The sequence below is a fragment of the Falco rusticolus genome, chromosome 4, assembly GCF_015220075.1.
Source record: "Falco rusticolus isolate bFalRus1 chromosome 4, bFalRus1.pri, whole genome shotgun sequence".
NCBI classification, from domain to species: domain Eukaryota; kingdom Metazoa; phylum Chordata; class Aves; order Falconiformes; family Falconidae; genus Falco; species Falco rusticolus.
Window position 1 is genome coordinate 46,188,155 of NC_051190.1, and position 18,515 is coordinate 46,206,669.

Genomic DNA, 18,515 nt, shown 5'->3' on the forward strand with positions numbered 1-18,515 from the left:
GCGCGCGGTCCGCCGGCTCCTGTCAGCCGCGCGTGCGGGCTGCGGTCCCTTCCCTCCCCTCCCCCTTTCTCTTCAGCGCGTCTCGGTTTTGCCACCATTTTGTGCCGCAACTGTGGCTTTTCGCCGTTGTTTTGATCCCGCCTTGCTCCCTGCGTGCGAGTCGAAACGACGGCCCCCATGGCGGAGAGTCAGTCAGCGGCCGGGCACGGAGAACCCGCGTCCCTGGGCGGCTCTGGAGTCTCCGGTGCCGAGTCCGAGAGTCGGCGGCGGCTGAGCGAGCTGCGCGTAATCGACCTGCGGGCTGAACTGAAGCGCCGCAATTTGGACAGCGGCGGCAACAAGAGCGTTCTGACGGAGCGCCTGAGGAAGGTGAGCGGGGGGACGCGCCGGGGCGGGGTGGGAGTCGCAGGCGCCTGCGCGGCCCCAGCCCGCCGGGCGCCGCTGAGGAAAATGGCGCCAAACGGCCTCGGAGCGGAGGGAGCGGGGCGGCGGGGAGCCTGCGGGGCCCTGTGTGCGCCGGGAGTGTGGCCCCTGTCGGGCTGTCCCAGATGAGACCACCGGTCTCATGTGGTAGCGGGGGGGGCGGGGGTACGCGCCCGTCTGGCGTTGCCCTCCCCTCAGCGAGCCCCCCCCTCCGGTTCCCCAGCGCCGCAGAGCACAGCGAGGTAGCCGTGGCGCTCGGCCCGAGTGTTTCTGGCCTCATGCATCGCTGGGTTTTCCGCCCTGCATTGAGCTCCTGGATTTACAGTTCTGTACGCTGTCTACCAGGTTTTTCCCTGCCTACTCTTCCCCACCCCCACCTCGGCTTTCTAGCTCGCAGCCTGTACAGCGTAGCCTCATCAGAATGTTTGGTATGTTAGTCTAGCATGTGGACCGCCTTCACTGAACTGATGCTTGCTGTCTCCTGGAGCCAAATTTGTTGTTGCAATATTTGTTGTTGCAAAGACTCTGTTGCAATGCCTCCGGGTATCTCTGCACTGCTGCAAACGCTGCAGGACTGACTTATTTTGTTTATAGGTTATACCGCTGACAGCTTTCCAGAAACTTTACACCAACATGTTACTGTTTCCTGTGTACTTCTTGCTTTGATCTGATGGTCTTTGGTTTGCATATCCAAGCTGCTGCTAATTCAAAGTGCTGGATTCTTGTTTGGGTATTTTTCTGCCTCTGGTGTCCAGCTTTTGAACTCAGCAGAAATGCACAAATGGAATTTTTACGTCTGTCGTGATATCTGTCTTTGTCTTTTCCCCTTAATAGGCTATTGAGGAGGAAGGGGGGAATCCTGATGAAATTCCAGTGGTTTCAGAAAATATCATGAAGAAAACTCCAAAAAGAAGCAGCAAAGGTACAGGGCAGTTAGGGAGGATCTCCACCCCATCCCCCTTGAGTTTTCTAGCAACTTTTATTCATGAAATGGAACCTTGCTAATCTGTTTTCTGAAGTCTGGTTTTCCTTTTGGGGAAGGGCTTGGCTTAATTTTGGCACTGTCGCTGAATGTTTTGCAATCACAAAACTACAGCTAACATTACTTGCTTGAGCCAGGTTTTGGTAATACTGGTTTTCTGCAGGAAATTAAGAACAGTTGAGTCTTCTGTTCCTTGATTCTGTCCTTTAATGACATAAGTTACTGGTATTCTTCTCTATATTTGTGCTCAGGTTTCCAGGGATGGATGGTATGGTATTAAACGTAATTTATTCACAGGACTTCATGTAGTTTATTAGGGAAGGATTTGGTCCACTCAAAGGGTCTGTTGGCTTGTTCTCAGAGTTCCCTGAAATTTGTAGCAGGAGTTACTGAGTAATACTGAAGCAGTGTCAGTGTTTTTAAAATAGATAATTGGTGGTTTTATGTGACCGTACCTTCACTTTTGAGAAATGCAAGGGGGTTTTTTTGAGTTAGAAATGCAGTTTCTAGCAATTTCAATATTCAAAAAAGTTCTATGTAGTGTGTTATGCTTATGTTTCATAGATAATAAGTCTCATTTTTCTCCCCAGAAGACTAGTTTTTAATCAAAATCTGAAATTGGATATGTTTTTAAGGCTTCTTCTATGCATGATTTTTCTGGTGGTGAGACATAGTCTTACATAATCCTTATTTTAAAAAATAATTGCTGTTTTTCTAAAACTAGTCAGTTAGCAGTTTGATCTTACTTTGTAACCAGATAATGTTGAAACTTAACTTTTTGTGTTAGAGCTGAGCAGAATAACTAGTTTAGAGGAAGAATTTTAATCAAATTACTGATACTGATGTAAATGTGAATTTGTGAGATGAAGCTTTGATTGTTTTGCCAACTGATTTGTTTGACCTGGATTTTTGTTGCGTCCAATTTGGAGTAATGACATTTGTTTGCAAACTAAAATGTGAAATTTTAAATGGATGGAGAGCAAATGTCACAACTGTATGTAAAAGCAGAGACATCTTTGGTAGTCATGATCATTGTCAGGTCTGAGAAAAATACTTAATGTACATTATAGCACTTAATGTTGGGATGGAAACAGATGAGATGTTCCTCTTAGCTCTAAAACCCCTTTCCCCCTTTTTTTTTTTATTGTAATGTGCTTACAGTTTTTTGAGGAAAATAACATTCATGAAAGATGAAACTGCTCTGAATTTGAGGAGTTCCTATTTGGTGCTGTTGAAACTAGCCGACTGTTTTCAGTAACATTAGTTCTGATGTTATGTGTCCAGCTGGTGAACAGAGCACTGCAGTAATGCTTACGCATAGAGGGGGGGGGGGGCGGGGTTTTCATTGTTTTGTGTTGGGTTCTTTGTTTGGTTGCTTTTTTCTTTTTTTTCTTCTAGTAAATGTCTGTCAAGACACGTTAAGATAAATTACTGCGGTCTCAGCTGAGCCAAATGTTCTGAGCGTAGTGCACAGTGGTGCTTCTTGAACTCGTGATAGACCTTGGACTGTAGCATGTTTGTCAGTTACTGAACTGGGATGGTATAGGAACACTCAGTTGTGGAAAATAAGGAAAAAGTAGATAGCTAAACTGGATGGAATACCAACTCTGATGAAAAAAACAAAACTTGAAGGATGCATGTTGTTACCTTCTTTTTATTCTAACGATCGTAATATTGTTAGGACGTAGACCAGATGAAGAGGGAGTAGAAGATAATGGCCTGGAAGAGGATTCAGGAGATGGACAGGTATGTGAGGCTCTGTTTGAAGCAAAGTAATGATAGCATCACTTTCAAATTACAATGACTACTATATATACTTTTTTTCTTTTTACAGGAGGATATTGAAGCAAGTTTGGATAACTTGCAGGATATTGACATGATGGATATTAGTGTGTTAGATGAAGCTGAAATAGATAATGGCAATGCGGTAGATTGCGGAGAGGATTACAGTGCTGATAATATTCTTGACTCACTGTCTGATAGTAAAGAAAATGCTGATGCAGAAGTGAAAGAACTTCCAGATCAGCCTACAGAATATACTGTAGGTAACTTGGAGGCATCCCCACAATTTTCAGAAATTAAAGAAGAATCAAGAGAAATACCAGTAGTGATGGTATGCATCTCTCATGTGTGTGGAATCAGATTCTTTTTTTCTTTTTTTTTTTTTTTAATTTTTTTTTCTTTTGAATTGAACAGTAAAACAGTAGCTAAAGAGTATTTGAAACCATCTGGGGTTCTACCAGTTCTCATGGTCATTGCTTTTTCTTTTACGTTTTTGTGGAAATAGCATTTTTAATTTTAAAATGCTTAGATTTTGTTTGTACACATATGACTGTACGAATCGGTAGTAATCCAAAAAGCATTTGTTTTAATCATGCTTTGAACTCTGTACTTCGCCTTATGTTTATGTTCCCATTTTCATATCTTTGCTTCATTTAGGAGGACCTGGGTGGCATACAAATACTGTAGCCTTACTCACTTCAGCTGAACAGCAACATTCTGGGAACTATATTCTAGATATTTTTTTTTGTTGAGATAGCTGTTGAAATTATTTTTACATTGGCTTTCTGTGTTTGGCTGTTGCACTGCTTATATGACATTGTCCATCCTAGCTAGAAGATAATGTTTTTCCCCAAAGTCAAATGTTTATCTCCTGAAGTGTACAACAAAACATTTTGAAGAAAGTCATTTCTGTCCCATCTAATAGGGAAGTATTGCTCTTTGTTGTGTGTGCACATTGTGTCATCTGAGATCCTAAAGTTGGGTTGTTCCTTGCCCCCCAAATTTGAAAGTTGCAGAAATAAGCTTAACCCCCTATTCCCAAGCATATCCCTGCCTCACACAAGTCATATAGAAATACCCAGAAAGTAGGTTTATTCAGGGACTAAACTGCCAGACTCCAGGTCAGCTCCTGCGGTCTTCTTTTATCAGTGAAGAAAACAGTTATTGAGTCCAGTAGACTTTTTTGGCTCTATGTTGTCGCTGTAAATAAGAAAAAAAGTCTAAGAGAAAGCTTGCTGTTGATATCTCCGTCCTTAAAGGATTTTTGTGAGACAACCAACATATTTGAGAGGTAATGAGAAGGCTTATTCAGTTGGTGGGGATTGGGAAGAGGTATGGGGGTCACTGGTCAGTTTTTACCCTTGGATCCTAGATAGGTTTGCTTAATCAGTTGTTAGTGGAAATAAAATCTTCAATTTCTCATTCAGGTTTCATTCACAATACCATTCCTTTATAGATAACAAAATGTCTTCTGTTTACATTTTAAAGGTAGAGGTTGAAGATGTTGGGAACAGTTTAGATGCTGCTTCAGCTGATTTAACCGTAATAAAGGTAAATGGTAACTGATTTTTCTTTACAAGCAAAAAGGCATAATACATGCCATATAAACTGTATGCTGAAACAGTACACGTACAGGTAGTACACAGTGAGTGCATTCTTATTCTGCAAAGAATAGGACCTCTAGGAATGAGAAATACCTTTCTAATTTAATCATGTGGACGAAGATACATGTATGTATCTTATCAGGTCATAAATATATGATGTATATATTATACTGAGTTTGGGTAGTAGACTGGATTCTTTTTATCTGTTGTATAAACTGACTCGGTGCCTTGTGTTATGTCTAAGTTCCATTTAAAATGTATGTATCCCACGTTGACAAGAAAGCTGACACTGATCTGTTCGTGAAATACTGGCCTTGTTTCCAGATCACTTGTGGTAGGTTAAGGACACTTGTAGCTCCAGGTGAAGCTGGTGTTTCTATGAATCCTGTTTTCAGAAAGCAGAATCCATACAGTGGACTCTAGAGAAGGATAACACAAAGATAGCTTTGCTTTATGCTGCTTACATTTGTTGATTTATTTACCCATGTGAATGTGTACTATGTGTTCAATGGGTGTCTGAATTTGAGAAATACAGATATTTTCACACATTTTATAAAACTGGAAGATGTAAAAAAGTAATGTTAAACCTTGTGGAGAATTTAATTAAAGTTAAACATTTTCAAAGCTGAAATAGGCTAAATTTTAGTAAGCTCGCCAAATTGTCTCCTTTCTTGGAGGGGTGAGAGGTGTCATTCAGAGTAACATCTGGACTTCTTATGAATAGTGATATTTCTCCTTTTTTTAATCTCTTTCACTACAGGAACTTGAAGAGTTACCTTTGGAGCCAGGTACTGGTTTTTGTTTTCTTGTATGGTTTTGTTTTTTGTTTAGTTTTTTGTTTTATTTAAATTAAAAAAAAAAAAGTTCTGGGCATTGAAACAGTTTCATTCTTCATTAATTCTTTTTATGTCCCTGGTTGTTTGGTTTTTTTCTTTTTTTTTTTTTTTTTCTTGTTTTTTTCTTTTTTTTTTTTTTTTGGTTTGGTTTTTAAATGCATTACTGTAGTGTACGTTATTATGGTGGACAATCCAGGTCATACAGGGTCATAGAGATTGGAAACCCAGTCATATCACCAGATCTGTGAATAACCACTTTTTGAAAATATGTATTTAATGTGATGAAACGGTTCCATAGAACTGTTACCTACAGTGGAGTTAAGGAATGAGCCTTAAATATGCAAAGGTTCTAAAAACAGATCTTGTGATATCACGTTGTACTGCAGTTCTTTGAATATAAATACAGGAGTGTAGGTAATTCAGAGCTTTGGTACAGAACAGAAATTAAAGAATGACTGGACTTCAGAAGAAGGAATACACTGTCATCACAGGAATTTTCTACAGATCCTATTCGCTTTCTGGACTGCAAACACACTCATGCACCATCAGAAGATGCCCAGTTCTCATGTTGGACTGTCTGCTAAAAGAATTTCACGGAAATTTGGAAATTGAACTCTCAGTACCTTGATACGTTCAGTTAAGCATCTCGGACTCTGGAAGCTAACTAGAGAAGAAACAGAGCTGAATGATTTCGTGAAGAATATCAAGGATCAGCCAGAAGGTTTTTGTTAAATCTGTGGGGGCATTTTTCTTCCCTGTTAACACTTTAGGGCTGATGTGGTAGTTTGTCAGAGAGCAGTTAGCGTAGTACTTTTAACACTGTGTACACTAGGGTTTTCCAATCTCTGTGTAGCTTAGAAGTTCTCTTGGTGTTAGTGTGGCAGCCATGCCAGTTCCACATTTGTGATTGCTGTATTTCCCTGGTGATTAAATCTTGTGCCATTCTATTCCTGTTAAATCCGTAGAAAATGAGAAAATACTCGACATTTTGGGGGAAACTTGTAAATCTGAGCTCCTTAACGAAGAAACTTCCGAAGCGGAGCGGCCACATGCACAGGAAGCAAGTAACGTGGTGCCAGGCAAGAGGCTAGCAGAGGAAGAGGACGCTCTTGCTGCCACTCAGTTGGAGGAAGATGCTTTAGATTTGGACAGCAAATCGGCACAAGCTATGGCAAGGAAGGAAGCAAAGCGTTTAGTTGTAGCAAAAGGGGAGACAAGTGAACAGACAATAGAGGAAGAGAACGCGGACTCTGAATGTTTAGTAGTAGAGACCCTAAGCGATCAGAGTAGCAAACGCTCCCAAGGCCTGGAAGCCTCTAGTGGGGAAACAGCGGAAAAAGGCCCAGGTCCCGAAGCCAAAGATAGCAAAGAAGATGCCAAGAAAACAGAAGAGAAAGCTAATTCTGAGGAATCCCCTGCCACTAAAGAGTCCTCAACCAGTGAGGGCGGTGATCAGAAAAAGAGGTTTGTTTTTTCTCCGTTATAGACCAGATGCTATCTTTTTTTCATTGGTCGTTAAGTGATGCGCATAAGCTGTTTCCTTCAATTGGCCACCGAGACTGATGAAATTGTAGCCTGTTCCTAAAGAGTCTGTTTTGTTTCTCCATGTGCAGGTATTTTTTTTTTTTTTTTAAACACAGAGGGTTTGATTTCTTTCCTTCCTCAACCTTCAAAGGTTGTTTCCTTAAATTGCTCTTATTTCTGTCATCTGCAAAGCAGAATTGTCCGTTTAAGGATATGAATTCGTATTTCCTGTCACTCTTGTATAAATTTGCAGAGATAGTTTTAATTTCAGAACTAATTTTCTGGTAGGTATCCAGTTTTAGTGCACAATCTAGAATTAACTTCCTTTTGGCATATGAACAGTTGAATAACACGGTGTTTTGTCTTTAGCCCTGTTGAGGAGGACAAAGAATCAAAGATAATCTCAAAGGACGAGAAAGGTATGTTTTGGTTGTTTGTTTTTTTCGTTGTTTTGTGGGGTTTTTTTAAGTACAGATGGCTTGAAAAAAAATGTTATGGGGTCACATCTAACCATTATTTGTGAAGTAAACAAAGGAGTGAATGGAGTAATAGTTCTACTTGCTTTTTGACTTGCCTTTTTTGCATTGCTTATTTTTTGTGTTTTGTTAATTCCCTAAGCGTGTGTATATCTTGACTGTAATAGCTATATTGGAGTTCCGCTAGCTGTGTGAATGGTGGTATATACCAACAAAACCAGGATTTGTCTTGGAAAATCTCAACAGATGACTAAATTGATAGTGTTATACACTCTGTGTAGCGATTCTGGTGAGGACTGGTGTTAATTTGGTGAACCCGCAATGCAGTTGTAACATGGGCTTTCAAAGCATGAATTGTAAATTTCAGTTTATGTAATTTCTGTGAACTTACAAACTGACGAAATTTTAATAAAAGTGTCTTGTGAATTGACATTTAGTAATTGGTAATTCTCGGGAAAGTGATTGAAGTGTAGAAAGACAATATGTAGATGAAACCTCATTAAGACTATTCAAATGCACATCAAGTCTGGAGTTAGAAGTTCATTGTTGCAGGCTGCAGTGTGTCTATTGATTTTAAGATTGATTGGAAGAGCTAGAAGCAAAATTGCATTTGAAGAGGTTTATGAACAAAAAAATGGGAATTTGTAGGGCAGTTACTGTTTCGCTGTTGTGTTCTTGTGCTACATGTTCTTCTATGTTTGGCTTTTTTTATTTACTTTAGGCCGTGTGGGTACTGGTTCTGGCAGAAATTTGTGGGTTAGTGGACTTTCATCATCTACTAGAGCTACAGACTTGAAGAATCTTTTCAGCAAGTATGGAAAGGTATGTAGTAGATAGGTAAATTAACAAGCCATTGTATCATTTTAAAAGGATGACCTGAAATTTAGTTTTTACTTAGCTTTCTTGTGTTCTTTTGAAACTCTGTATCAGAAAGTAGCATACTTCATAAAAAAGTTTGTCTGAAATGGGGGGGAGGCAGCCAGAAATCCAGGTTTCAAAGAACCTCTATGCAGATAACCTGTAAAAAGGAGGCAGTTCTTGACAGGAGACATTAGTGGGTCATCATCTAGGGTGCTTTATAGTCTAATTATACTTCTTGCATGTCCAGCAATAGTTAATACTGCTTTAAACTGTTGCATTTCAAGGGCCACTCCTTTGAGACATCTAGTCGCAAGGGCAGGCTTCCATTTGTTATTCAGTGCCAGCTGGGATACGAGAGAAGTTGTGAAAGGGAATTCTTTCCCTGACTATCTCCACTTCCTCCTAATACATTTCTGAATGTGATGTTAAATGTTTGTTTCACCTAAGCACGTGCCTCTGCGCTGTCAGAGATTGTCATCTGTTTAAAGAAGCTAGCAGAGGTGTTCTGTAAGAAAATACAAAATGGTCATAGGTTGCTTTTTTATTATTTTTATTATTGCATCCCTACTCTCACCTACGTGTATGTATATATGTCTTCCTTAAGTTACTGACCTGCTCAGCAACTTGAAGATTAATTTTCTGAGCTGATTATTATGGCGGTCTCTTTTTCTGCAGAGCTGTATGAACAATTTATTCTGCAGTCAGATTTATCTGTTTCGTAGAATTTTGTGTTTGTTTTATACTTTTTTCAGAACAGATGTGGAATAATCTGAAGTTTGAACCTTTTCAGCTGTACTTGTTTTGCTGTTGCCATGGGTGTAAACGCTGTTCACATATTCTGTGAAGTAGTCTTTAGTGAGGCACTTCTAGAAGATGGTTGGCCCGACTGTATAGAGATCGACTGAAAACGATAACTTTGCTGTCTGTCAAACAAACCTAGCAACATTGTAGTCTGAGAATGCTGATGGAATGTTGGGTGCTGAGCGGATTTCCTCCCTGTTGAAAGTGGATAGTGCTATAAGGTTTGGAACTGGCAGACAGCTGCTGAAAGATGGGGACAGCCATTTCAGTAGGGCCTGTAGCAATAGGACAATGATTTTAAAGTAGAAGAGGATACAGACTAGATACAAGAAAAAAATGTTTGTGGTGATGAGGGTGGTGAAACACTGGAACAGGTTGCTCAGGGAAATTGTAGATGCCCCATCCCGGCAAACATTCAAGGTCAGGTGTGATGGGGCTCTGGGCAACATGGTATAGTTGAAGATGTCCCTGCATATGGCAGGGGGGGTGGTCTAGATGACCTTTAAAGGTCCCTTCCAACCCAAACTGGTTTATGATTCCACAAAATGGTGATTAAGTTAGAATTTATTTGGAGACAGATCTGCAAACACAAAATAATTTTTTTTCCCAAAGGTGGTGGGTGCGAAAGTAGTAACAAATGCTCGCAGTCCTGGTGCTCGCTGTTACGGCTTTGTTACAATGTCAACATCTGAAGAAGCCACTAAGTGCATTAATCATCTCCACAGAACAGAGCTGCATGGAAAAATGATTTCTGTGGAAAGGGTAAGTGGTAGCTATTCCATGACAGCGTAATGAAGATAAAGGTGTCCAAGTTCAATATCTGTCTGCTAATATAAAAATATTTCTGGCTAAAATTCTAGGCAAAAAATGAACCAGCTGGGAAAAAGCCTTCAGACAAAAAGGAAGGTGAAACAAGGAAGGAGAAGGACAGGCACCATTCTGCAGAGTCCAAATCTGAGAAGTAAAGTGTTTTTTGGTATTTTTCTGTGTTTAAAGGCCACTCATTTGAAATGCAGCCACATGACCGAAGTGAAGAGTAGGTGTAATAAATCTTGATTTGCTGCTTCGTACTGCATCTGAAATAGGAGGAATACTTGAAAAATTGAAATTGGTGTTCTGCAGCAGTAAGCACGTCTTAATTGGCCCTCTGATCAGAAATACGGTGCTCTTCAGGGTTTAGTGTCAAGACGTGTCAGTTATATCAGGAGATACTCAACCAACTTGTTTATAGATAAACCCTTATTTTTATTAGAATCATTCATCCTCTGATCTGACTCTAGCTTGGTCTGCTCTTCTAACTGACAAATATTTCCAGGATTTAGTCTGTCTTTTTTGATAGATTGTTCACATGGTTAGCAAGTGGTACTTCAATATTTGTTTTTCATGTGATCTGTTGCTTTTGAAAGGGGCATTTTGCTTTACTACTTTTTGTTCTCTCATTACATTTTAAAAGATTTGGCAAAGGATATGTTTTGGCAGGCTGGTCTGCTTGTATCGGGTGTTTAAGGTATTTGTTGACAAAAGCTCTGCTGGTGGAGCTTGGCCTCTTCCTGGGTGGACCCTCTTCCCCTTACACTAAACATGAACTTTACTTATAGGCAGAACATAAGACTTGTAGCACTCAAGGTCTCCAAATATTCAGGATTATCCCTTGTTTCTCACTTTTAGTCGGCTTTAGCTTAGTATTGGTTGCTGCTCTTAATCATGCATACAAGTATCCATTGGTTTCAGCACATGGAAGGTATTTGGAGTGGGCTTTTTGGGAGGGGTTTTGTGTTGAGCTTTTTTTGGGTTGGGTGTGGGATTTTTGGGGCGTTTGGGGTTTTTTTTGACATCTCTGGCTTGATTGGATTGGTTATATTGCACTTTTTGTTAGGTTCTCTATTAAAGCAAAGTTTACCTATAGGTCCATTGGTATTAAGAAGGAGGAGAAGACAGACAAAAAAGATGATGTGAAGAAATCAGAGAAAGATGGAAAAGACGAAAAAGAAGGAAAAGAGAAAGATGACCAAAAGGCTGGATCCTCTGATAGATCTAGGGCAAGCAAATCAGGTAATTCTATCTGCCTTTCAGAAATTTTTTCAAGGATACTTGTTTTAAAAAAACTAATTAAAAAAACTGGTACAAAGAATATAAGCGACTGTGACAGAGCTTCTGCTTTGCATCCAAAATAAAATTTCCTGCATCAGCTAAGAAGGAAATGGAAGAACAAGCATAAGCATTTAGAATTGTGGCTGATTAGAAGACTTCATCTTCTGCAGACCTCAGTGTTCTTGTTAGATGTGATTCATAATTCAGTAAAAAAGCCATAAAGTGTACTTAGTAATACTGAAGTTTTGCTGGTGAACAAAAACCACCAGAAAATACCTTGAAATGTTTTTTTTACTTTTTTTTTTTTTTTTTTGCTAGTAACTTAGCAACTAAATTTTCATAATTACTGGGCTTTATAAATAGTCAAAGTAGCAAGCCATGAATTTTATGGACTATTACTGGGTTTAGATCTGACACAGTTTGTGGTTCTGTGTGCTTTTTTTATTTTATTTTTTTTTAAACTATGGCAAAGGGATGTATTTTGCAGACAGAAGAATTAAACTAAATTTGCTTTCTCTTAACTGTCATCCCTACCAGAAAAGACTACTGTAATTTTGTGATAGCTTTACTACCCCCATCCCCAACTTGGCCAAATCTTGGTCAGCTATTTAAATCATAAACATATTCTTCTGTATGTTATTTAAAACCTCAATAAAATAACATTTTACTGTTTAGTGTCTGTATGGTTTTAAATCTCACAGGAATTTTTGCATGTCTTGCATATTATTTAGTCTCAGATATATTTTGTTTTCTAGCAAGTCGAGGAACTGAAAGGACAGTGGTAATGGATAAATCTAAAGGAGAACCAGTTATTAGTGTGAAAACTTCAACATCAAAAGAGAGGGTAAGTACAACTTCCAGAGAAGCCTTTGTGTAAAAGTAGGTGTCATACAGCTTTACGTGCATATAATTGAAGGGTTTTTTTGCCTTGCACCTTGGGAACATGTCGCTTGTCTAAACAGCATTAGGGTGTTAATGGTGCTGCAAAGGTAAATGCTTAAGCTTCACCTTCTTTGTAGTTTTTGTCACTGTTGGCCTAGTTGAAGAAGTAGAGTTGCAATATGAAAATGGTGTTAAGATCATGTGTTTTCCAAGTGTGGAGTGTGGTGGCAGGTGACCTTTAAAGCAGTGTATTGTTTGCTACCGATGCAAGTCAGATCATGTGCTCATAGTATTAATATATATCAAAACTTCTTAGAAGTTCTAGCCAAATTTGGGGTACTTCTCCCCAGCCTACTTTTCCATGAAATTCTAACATTATTTACCTCTGGGATGGCATGATAGTCTGTTATGTTCAGATTGGCATAAAGTAGGCCTTTTGCCTGGAAATTTTACCTCAAAATGCACTGTGTTCAGCTAGTGTATTGTTTTGATCTAATTCAGAGTACCAAAAGCCAGGATCGCAAATCAGAGAGCAAAGAAAAGCAAGATATTTTATCGTTTGATAAAATCAAAGAACAGCGAGAACGTGAACGTCAGAGACAGAGGGAGCGAGAAATCAGGGAAACAGAAAGACGCCGGTGAGTTTTGCCATTCAAAGTTTAGAGCTAAACTGGTATTTGTTTTTACTTCCCTTATCTGTATTTTGAACTGGCTGCAAAATAGTGTCCTGCTGGCCCTCCATCACTAGTATCACAGATTGATTTGATGCTAATCTGTTGATAGAACAGACGTAATGCCAGGTTATAAAGGATTTTACTACTGAAAGTGATCTTCTCTATGTCTTTCAGAAGACTCTTGTTGAGTAACAACTTTGGTAGGTGCTTTCAGGTCTTGCATTCACCATTATCACGTTTGAATTTCCATGCTTGGTTTTTCCTTGGAAGTTTGTAAATACTTTCTGTTTGTCAGACTTTTGTCTTGGACACGCTGTGCTCTATGAAAGCTTTTTCAGAGCTGACTTAGAGTAGATGCTGTGTTACTCATGCAGAATGCTTAACCTTGCTTCTTTCGTTCATATGGACTTAAAAACTTGGACTTAAAGATTCTCAATTCAAAACAAAATATATCTCTGTTGATTAGAGAGAGGGAGAGGCGAGAACGAGAACAACGTCTTCAAGCTATTCATGAGCGGGATGAAAGACAGAGGCTCCAGAGAGAGCGAGAACGACTTGAATTTCAAAGGCAGCGTCTTGACAGAGAGCGCTTGGAGAGGGAGAGACTGGAGAGAGAAAGAATGCACATAGAGCAGGAGAGGAGGCGAGAACAGGAACGAATCCAGAGAGAGAGGGAAGAGCTGCGACGTCAGCAGGAACAGCTACGCTACGAACAAGAACGGCGATCTGCCATGAGAAGGCCTTACGATCCTGACGGCAGGTAGTAACTGCAGTGAGAATCCAGACTTTTCGACCACAGCCAGTTACAGATAGAACGTTCTAGAGCCTGTGTAAATTGTGATTACTCTTGCTAAACCAGTCATGGGAGCTCACAACTGAAAGACCATTTAGAAGTTTTATCTTCAGAAAGAGAAAATGTCATACTTGTATATCTGTAAGCACAATTTTATTACAGCAGGTTTTAAATTCTTAATTCCCGAAGAGAAGTGACAGAGAATAGAAACTGTGTGTATTGACTGTGTAGCAGTCTGTGTAGTAGACTGTGTGTAGCTAGTGGAACAGATGCTCATTCTCTTCTCATGTCAGCATAACCTGAGATGAAGCTTTTTGTATGGTGTCGGTACACCTAGCTTCCTCTGAAACCAAAATGTGATGCCAGCTTAACACACAAAGGGTTTTGATGATAAATCAAAATAATTGTTTGGGTAATTGGATTGAATGAGGTTTGTTATCAAGAGAACAAGAAAGGAAGATTGTTTGGAGATTACTATTAATTGTGACCACCTTTGCAGGCGAGATGACCCATACTGGCCAGAAGCAAAGCGAATGGCAATGGATGATCGGTATCATTCTGAATTTAGTCGTCAAGACCGCTTCCACGACTTTGACCACAGGGATCGTGGCCGATACCAAGATCATTGTTTGGACAGGTTGGCAAGGCAGTGCTTTTCTTCTTACAGCTTTATGGAAATTGGGTGTCTTGTTGTGGCTTACTGATGGTTTGGAGGGAGCCAAAAGAGCAAAACAAATGACCCTTGTGCATTTCTCATGTCTAATTTTATACGTGTTGCAATCCTATGTTTCCATCAGTCATGGACATACTGGAAAGAGGCTGCATAAAGATTATAAACTAAGTCCTAATGTAGTGTGCTACGATGCTGAGGGAGATCTTGTAGTTCCTCTGGAGACATATGGAAACCTGGTTTAGTAATCCCCGTTCATTAGTCGAAGGTTTAGCCATTTGCTTTTGCTTTAAAACTTCCCCTACTTTCATCTCTGCAGCCTGACACAGATTTTTAGTTCCACAAAATGCTACAATACTTTCTGCACAGGGCTGTTGAGACTTCTGTTTTGCTCTCCAAGGACCTTTGGCAAAAACCGTACTGCTTTGCTTTTGCTCGTAACTGATTTCTGATACTGGTAGGTTGACTCAGTATTCTCCCTTGGTGCCGCCAAGTACCTGACTGGTGCTCAGTAATGCGTTGCTTACCCGTACTACAGTAGTAGGTGTTACTTTGATCTCTTTCTGTGTGATGAAACAAGAACCCATTTGAGTATCTTGCCACTAAACAAACACTGGTGTTCAGCTTTACAGCTTAAAGACAAATTTTCCCATGCTATTTCATACAGATGTTGAAATTAATGATGACTGTGTTAATTGAACTGGAACTTCTTTTTTTTCTTTTTTTTTTTTTTTTTGTGTTCCAGAAGAGATGGTTCGAGAGGAATACCAGATCGAGATGGGCAGGTAGGTTATACCCAAAAAAACACTTCAGTTAAACAGCCAAAAAGATGACCCCAAAACTGAAAGAACACAGTGTGCGTGCTGTCTGCTGCTTAAACACAACCACTGCTGGGTTTAAACTGAGCGGATGTCAAGCAGCAAATGGTTTTTTTTGCACACTAATGTGCAGAACGCAAGTTATCTGCTTGGTAGGGCAGTAGCCACAGGTTGGGGCAGGGGCGAACCTTGAAGTGATGGGAGCTACTGTACGGCATCTTTCCAGGCTGGTATGTTGCGATATAACTTTTCTGGTTAACGATCTTAGGTGTCTGTATTGCATTAAAATGGAGTTACTGTAGTGTCTTATCCTTAGCTGGCGAGGGGCCCTTTCTCTGACGTTTATCTAAATGGTTTATAGAAAATAACTGGTGTCATAATGGAAGAAGGCAGATGACTGTAAAAGGACAGGTGCGAAAACCACACCGGTATACAAAACTTTTCATTTCTGAAGATGTCTCACAAACAGAGGCTGTTACCCAGTGCGCAGCACCAATTCACACACCAGGTCGAGGTTATTTGTTTATTGCATGTCTGCGCAGAGATGGGTGCTAGGTGGTAAATCCACAAAGCTAGCCCACCTCTTAACACACCGTCAAACACTTTATACGCTTGGAACAATTGTTTACAGTTACATTTAGTCGCACTTCATTCTCAGTGGTTCTTCCAAGCCATGTCTCCATTTAAAGGTCCAGCTTTCTTTTTTTTTTTCACTGCACATGTTCTGTGGAGGGGGCTTTGTTAGTAGGGGGCTTCCTTTGCTCAGGGTGGATCTTTTAGTATGCCAATTAAGATAGTTCACACATAATTAAGTAATTTATGTTCAGTCTCATTAACCATTTTGTTTTCTTTGCGCTTATCTTATTATACCCCAGCTTGATTTATTTATGGTGTCTATCCCTTATCCCAAGGCCATGCCCCACCAACTGTCTGTAACGTCCTCTGTTTTTCAAACTCTCTCCTGTTCTTCCCTATAGATATTCACATATTTTATCTAAATTTCAAGTTAAATGATGGACTGGCCTTCTATTAGTCATGGCCCTGCGAGCTGGTCAACTACAAAGAGAGGCAGGAAGAAGGTAGATACTCTGTGTAAAAATTAAAAATCTGGAGCTGGAATATAAGCCTTAAAAAAAACCCACCCTGCCAAACAAAAAGCCTTCTCCCACCAGTGAGCAGAGCGGAATCTGTGCCATGAAACAAAATAAACACCTAGAGTGAACTGCACATGGTAGCAACAATGGAACCAGTAAAAACTGAGACAGCTGCTGGTTTCTTTTCTGACTATAGAAAGGCTATCTCTGAGGAGCTGGATTTTTGCAGTCCTAAAAGGAAACCTGGATTGAGTCTTAAGCGTAACTCTGTACCGTTTACCTTCCAGCATTACCCAGATGAACGCCACGGAGGGCCTGACCGTCACTCCCGGGATAGTTGGGGTGGCTATGGGTCCGACAGAAGAATGAGTGAAGGGAGAGGGATACCTCCACAAACCCGGTTAGTGCATATGAAACAAAGGGAGTATATTCTGTTGTTTTCTTTAAATCTTAACACTCGGTGAACCTTTGAAGGGGGACAGCAGAAGCAATCTGACAAGTGTGAGTCCTCTCTCCAGATGGTTTCTTCAAGCATCTGGAGAAGCAAGGAATTTACACATGTAGCTCCCCCGTGCATCAAGAGGATGGAGTGTGGCAGTGAGTAAAGAAGTGCTGCTCAGTGCATAACGATATTTTGCTTGTAAATAACTTTCTTTTCTACAGGTGAATGTCAGTCCTGTACCAGATGCTCCAGTAACGCCTACAAAAGTCTCGTTTGTGGCTAGTGGTCAGGTTTTAAGGAAATCGAGTCAGAATCTCTGCAGTGGTGGGAGTGGGGAACTGAGACTCAATCTGGAATCATAGCGGTTTCTCTTTAAAGCAGCTAATCAAACTAGGCATATTCCAGCTGCATAGTGCAGTTCTACATCAATATACCAGACAGAGGAATGGCAGTCGATTACTTGTTCCATATTTAAGTATCTTAGTACATTGTGATACTAATTATGTCTCTGCAGATTAAAAAAAGATGAGCTTTCCTGTGCGAAGGGCGCTGTTCAGGAAGTTTCTTGTCATTTCTCTTTGACCAGTTTTTATTGCGATGATTTGGGTGGCTATAGATACAAGCTTAATTAACAATTTAATACACTTCTTGTATGGGGTACAGTGTTTGGCTTTACCCTATGCTGCTAAATGGATAAGGGACACATCTAGAAGATGTTCTTTTATTTTTTTAAGAGATGGACGTGACTGGGGAGATCATGGTCGAAAGTTAGAGGGGCATCAAGATCGTTCATGGCAGGGAAATGTGGATGGAGGAATGATGGGACGGGATCATGAGAGATGGCAAGGTACACTTGCTGCTTACCAGTGTGATCGTGGTTTTTTCTATTAATTACTGCCGCTGAAATTCTAGCGATAGTTAAAATTCCTATGGAGCTTTAACAGCATTACCGAGAAAGCAAATAAAATTCTGGGAACGAGGTGGCTTTTTTATTGTGAAAACACAAAAGTCTGTCTTTTATTTTCTTCTCTTTTTTTTCTTTTTTAAATTAGGTGGTGATAGAAGCATGCCTGGTCAGTCAGGACCAGGCCATGTGATGAATCGAGGAGGGATGTCGGGGTAAGAAGCTTTGTTAGAGTGCTTATAATATTTTTATAATTACTTAACTGATCTGTATAAAAGAAGAAATTCCTGTGTCATTTGTGAAAAATAGTACTTCCAGCTTCTACTTTACTATGGACTGGCAAGCAGAAAAAAAATAAGCAAACATCTTCTCTGAGTCACAGCAGTATTAACTTTTCTGGCTGATTTTAGATTTGTCTGGTCTCGCTTTCAGGCGCGGAGGCTTCACGCAAGTTGGAAATCAGAGCCAGATGATGCAGAGTAGTGGAATACAAGGAGTGTTTGCAGGCCAGGAGCGGACAAACAGACTGACCGAACCCCGTTTTACCCGTCGCTACTGAAAGCACTATATTATATACATATATTTTTGTTTTGTTTTTTAATGCCAGATGACAGTGGTGGTGAATTTTATTAACCAGGGTCACCTTGACTTTGTGATTACAAAAAGCAAGACTGCTGTTGCATTGTAGCCAAATATGTCAACTTGTCGGTTTGGTTTTTCTTTTTTGTAATAAACGTGTTCTTGGTCAAACTTCACTTAAAAGTTTCTGTTAGTGAAACATTCCATTTTTCAAAAATAAAATCAGTTTATGGCTACTAATTTATTGCTTCTAGAGTCTGTTAAAAGGCAGTAAGCAAA

General features: G+C 40.1%; 1 protein-coding gene across 6 annotated transcripts; it reads left to right on the top strand.

The window, feature by feature from the left end:
- Positions 1 to 53: 53 nt before the first annotated feature.
- Positions 54 to 18,476, top strand: LOC119146551 (scaffold attachment factor B1-like). Of its 6 annotated transcripts, XM_037384403.1 has the most exons (22): positions 252 to 369; positions 647 to 752; positions 1,258 to 1,345; positions 3,087 to 3,151; positions 3,240 to 3,518; positions 4,676 to 4,738; positions 5,552 to 5,579; positions 6,593 to 7,091; positions 7,521 to 7,570; positions 8,349 to 8,449; positions 9,902 to 10,051; positions 10,150 to 10,250; positions 11,196 to 11,341; positions 12,136 to 12,224; positions 12,764 to 12,900; positions 13,403 to 13,696; positions 14,229 to 14,366; positions 15,145 to 15,184; positions 16,599 to 16,711; positions 17,488 to 17,600; positions 17,806 to 17,872; positions 18,090 to 18,476. In XM_037384403.1, the coding sequence occupies exons 2-22, from the start codon at positions 702 to 704 to the stop codon at positions 18,214 to 18,216; spliced, it is 2,739 nt and encodes a 912-aa protein (XP_037240300.1). In that variant the 5' UTR covers positions 252 to 369; positions 647 to 701; the 3' UTR covers positions 18,217 to 18,476. The 6 variants fall into 6 exon arrangements, 5 of the variants coding, with proteins under 5 accessions (XP_037240298.1, XP_037240299.1, XP_037240302.1 ...); XM_037384401.1 differs by lacking the exon at positions 647 to 752 and having other exon boundaries at positions 54 to 369; XM_037384402.1 differs by lacking the exon at positions 647 to 752 and having other exon boundaries at positions 54 to 369; positions 15,148 to 15,184.
- Positions 18,477 to 18,515: the final 39 nt, after the last annotated feature.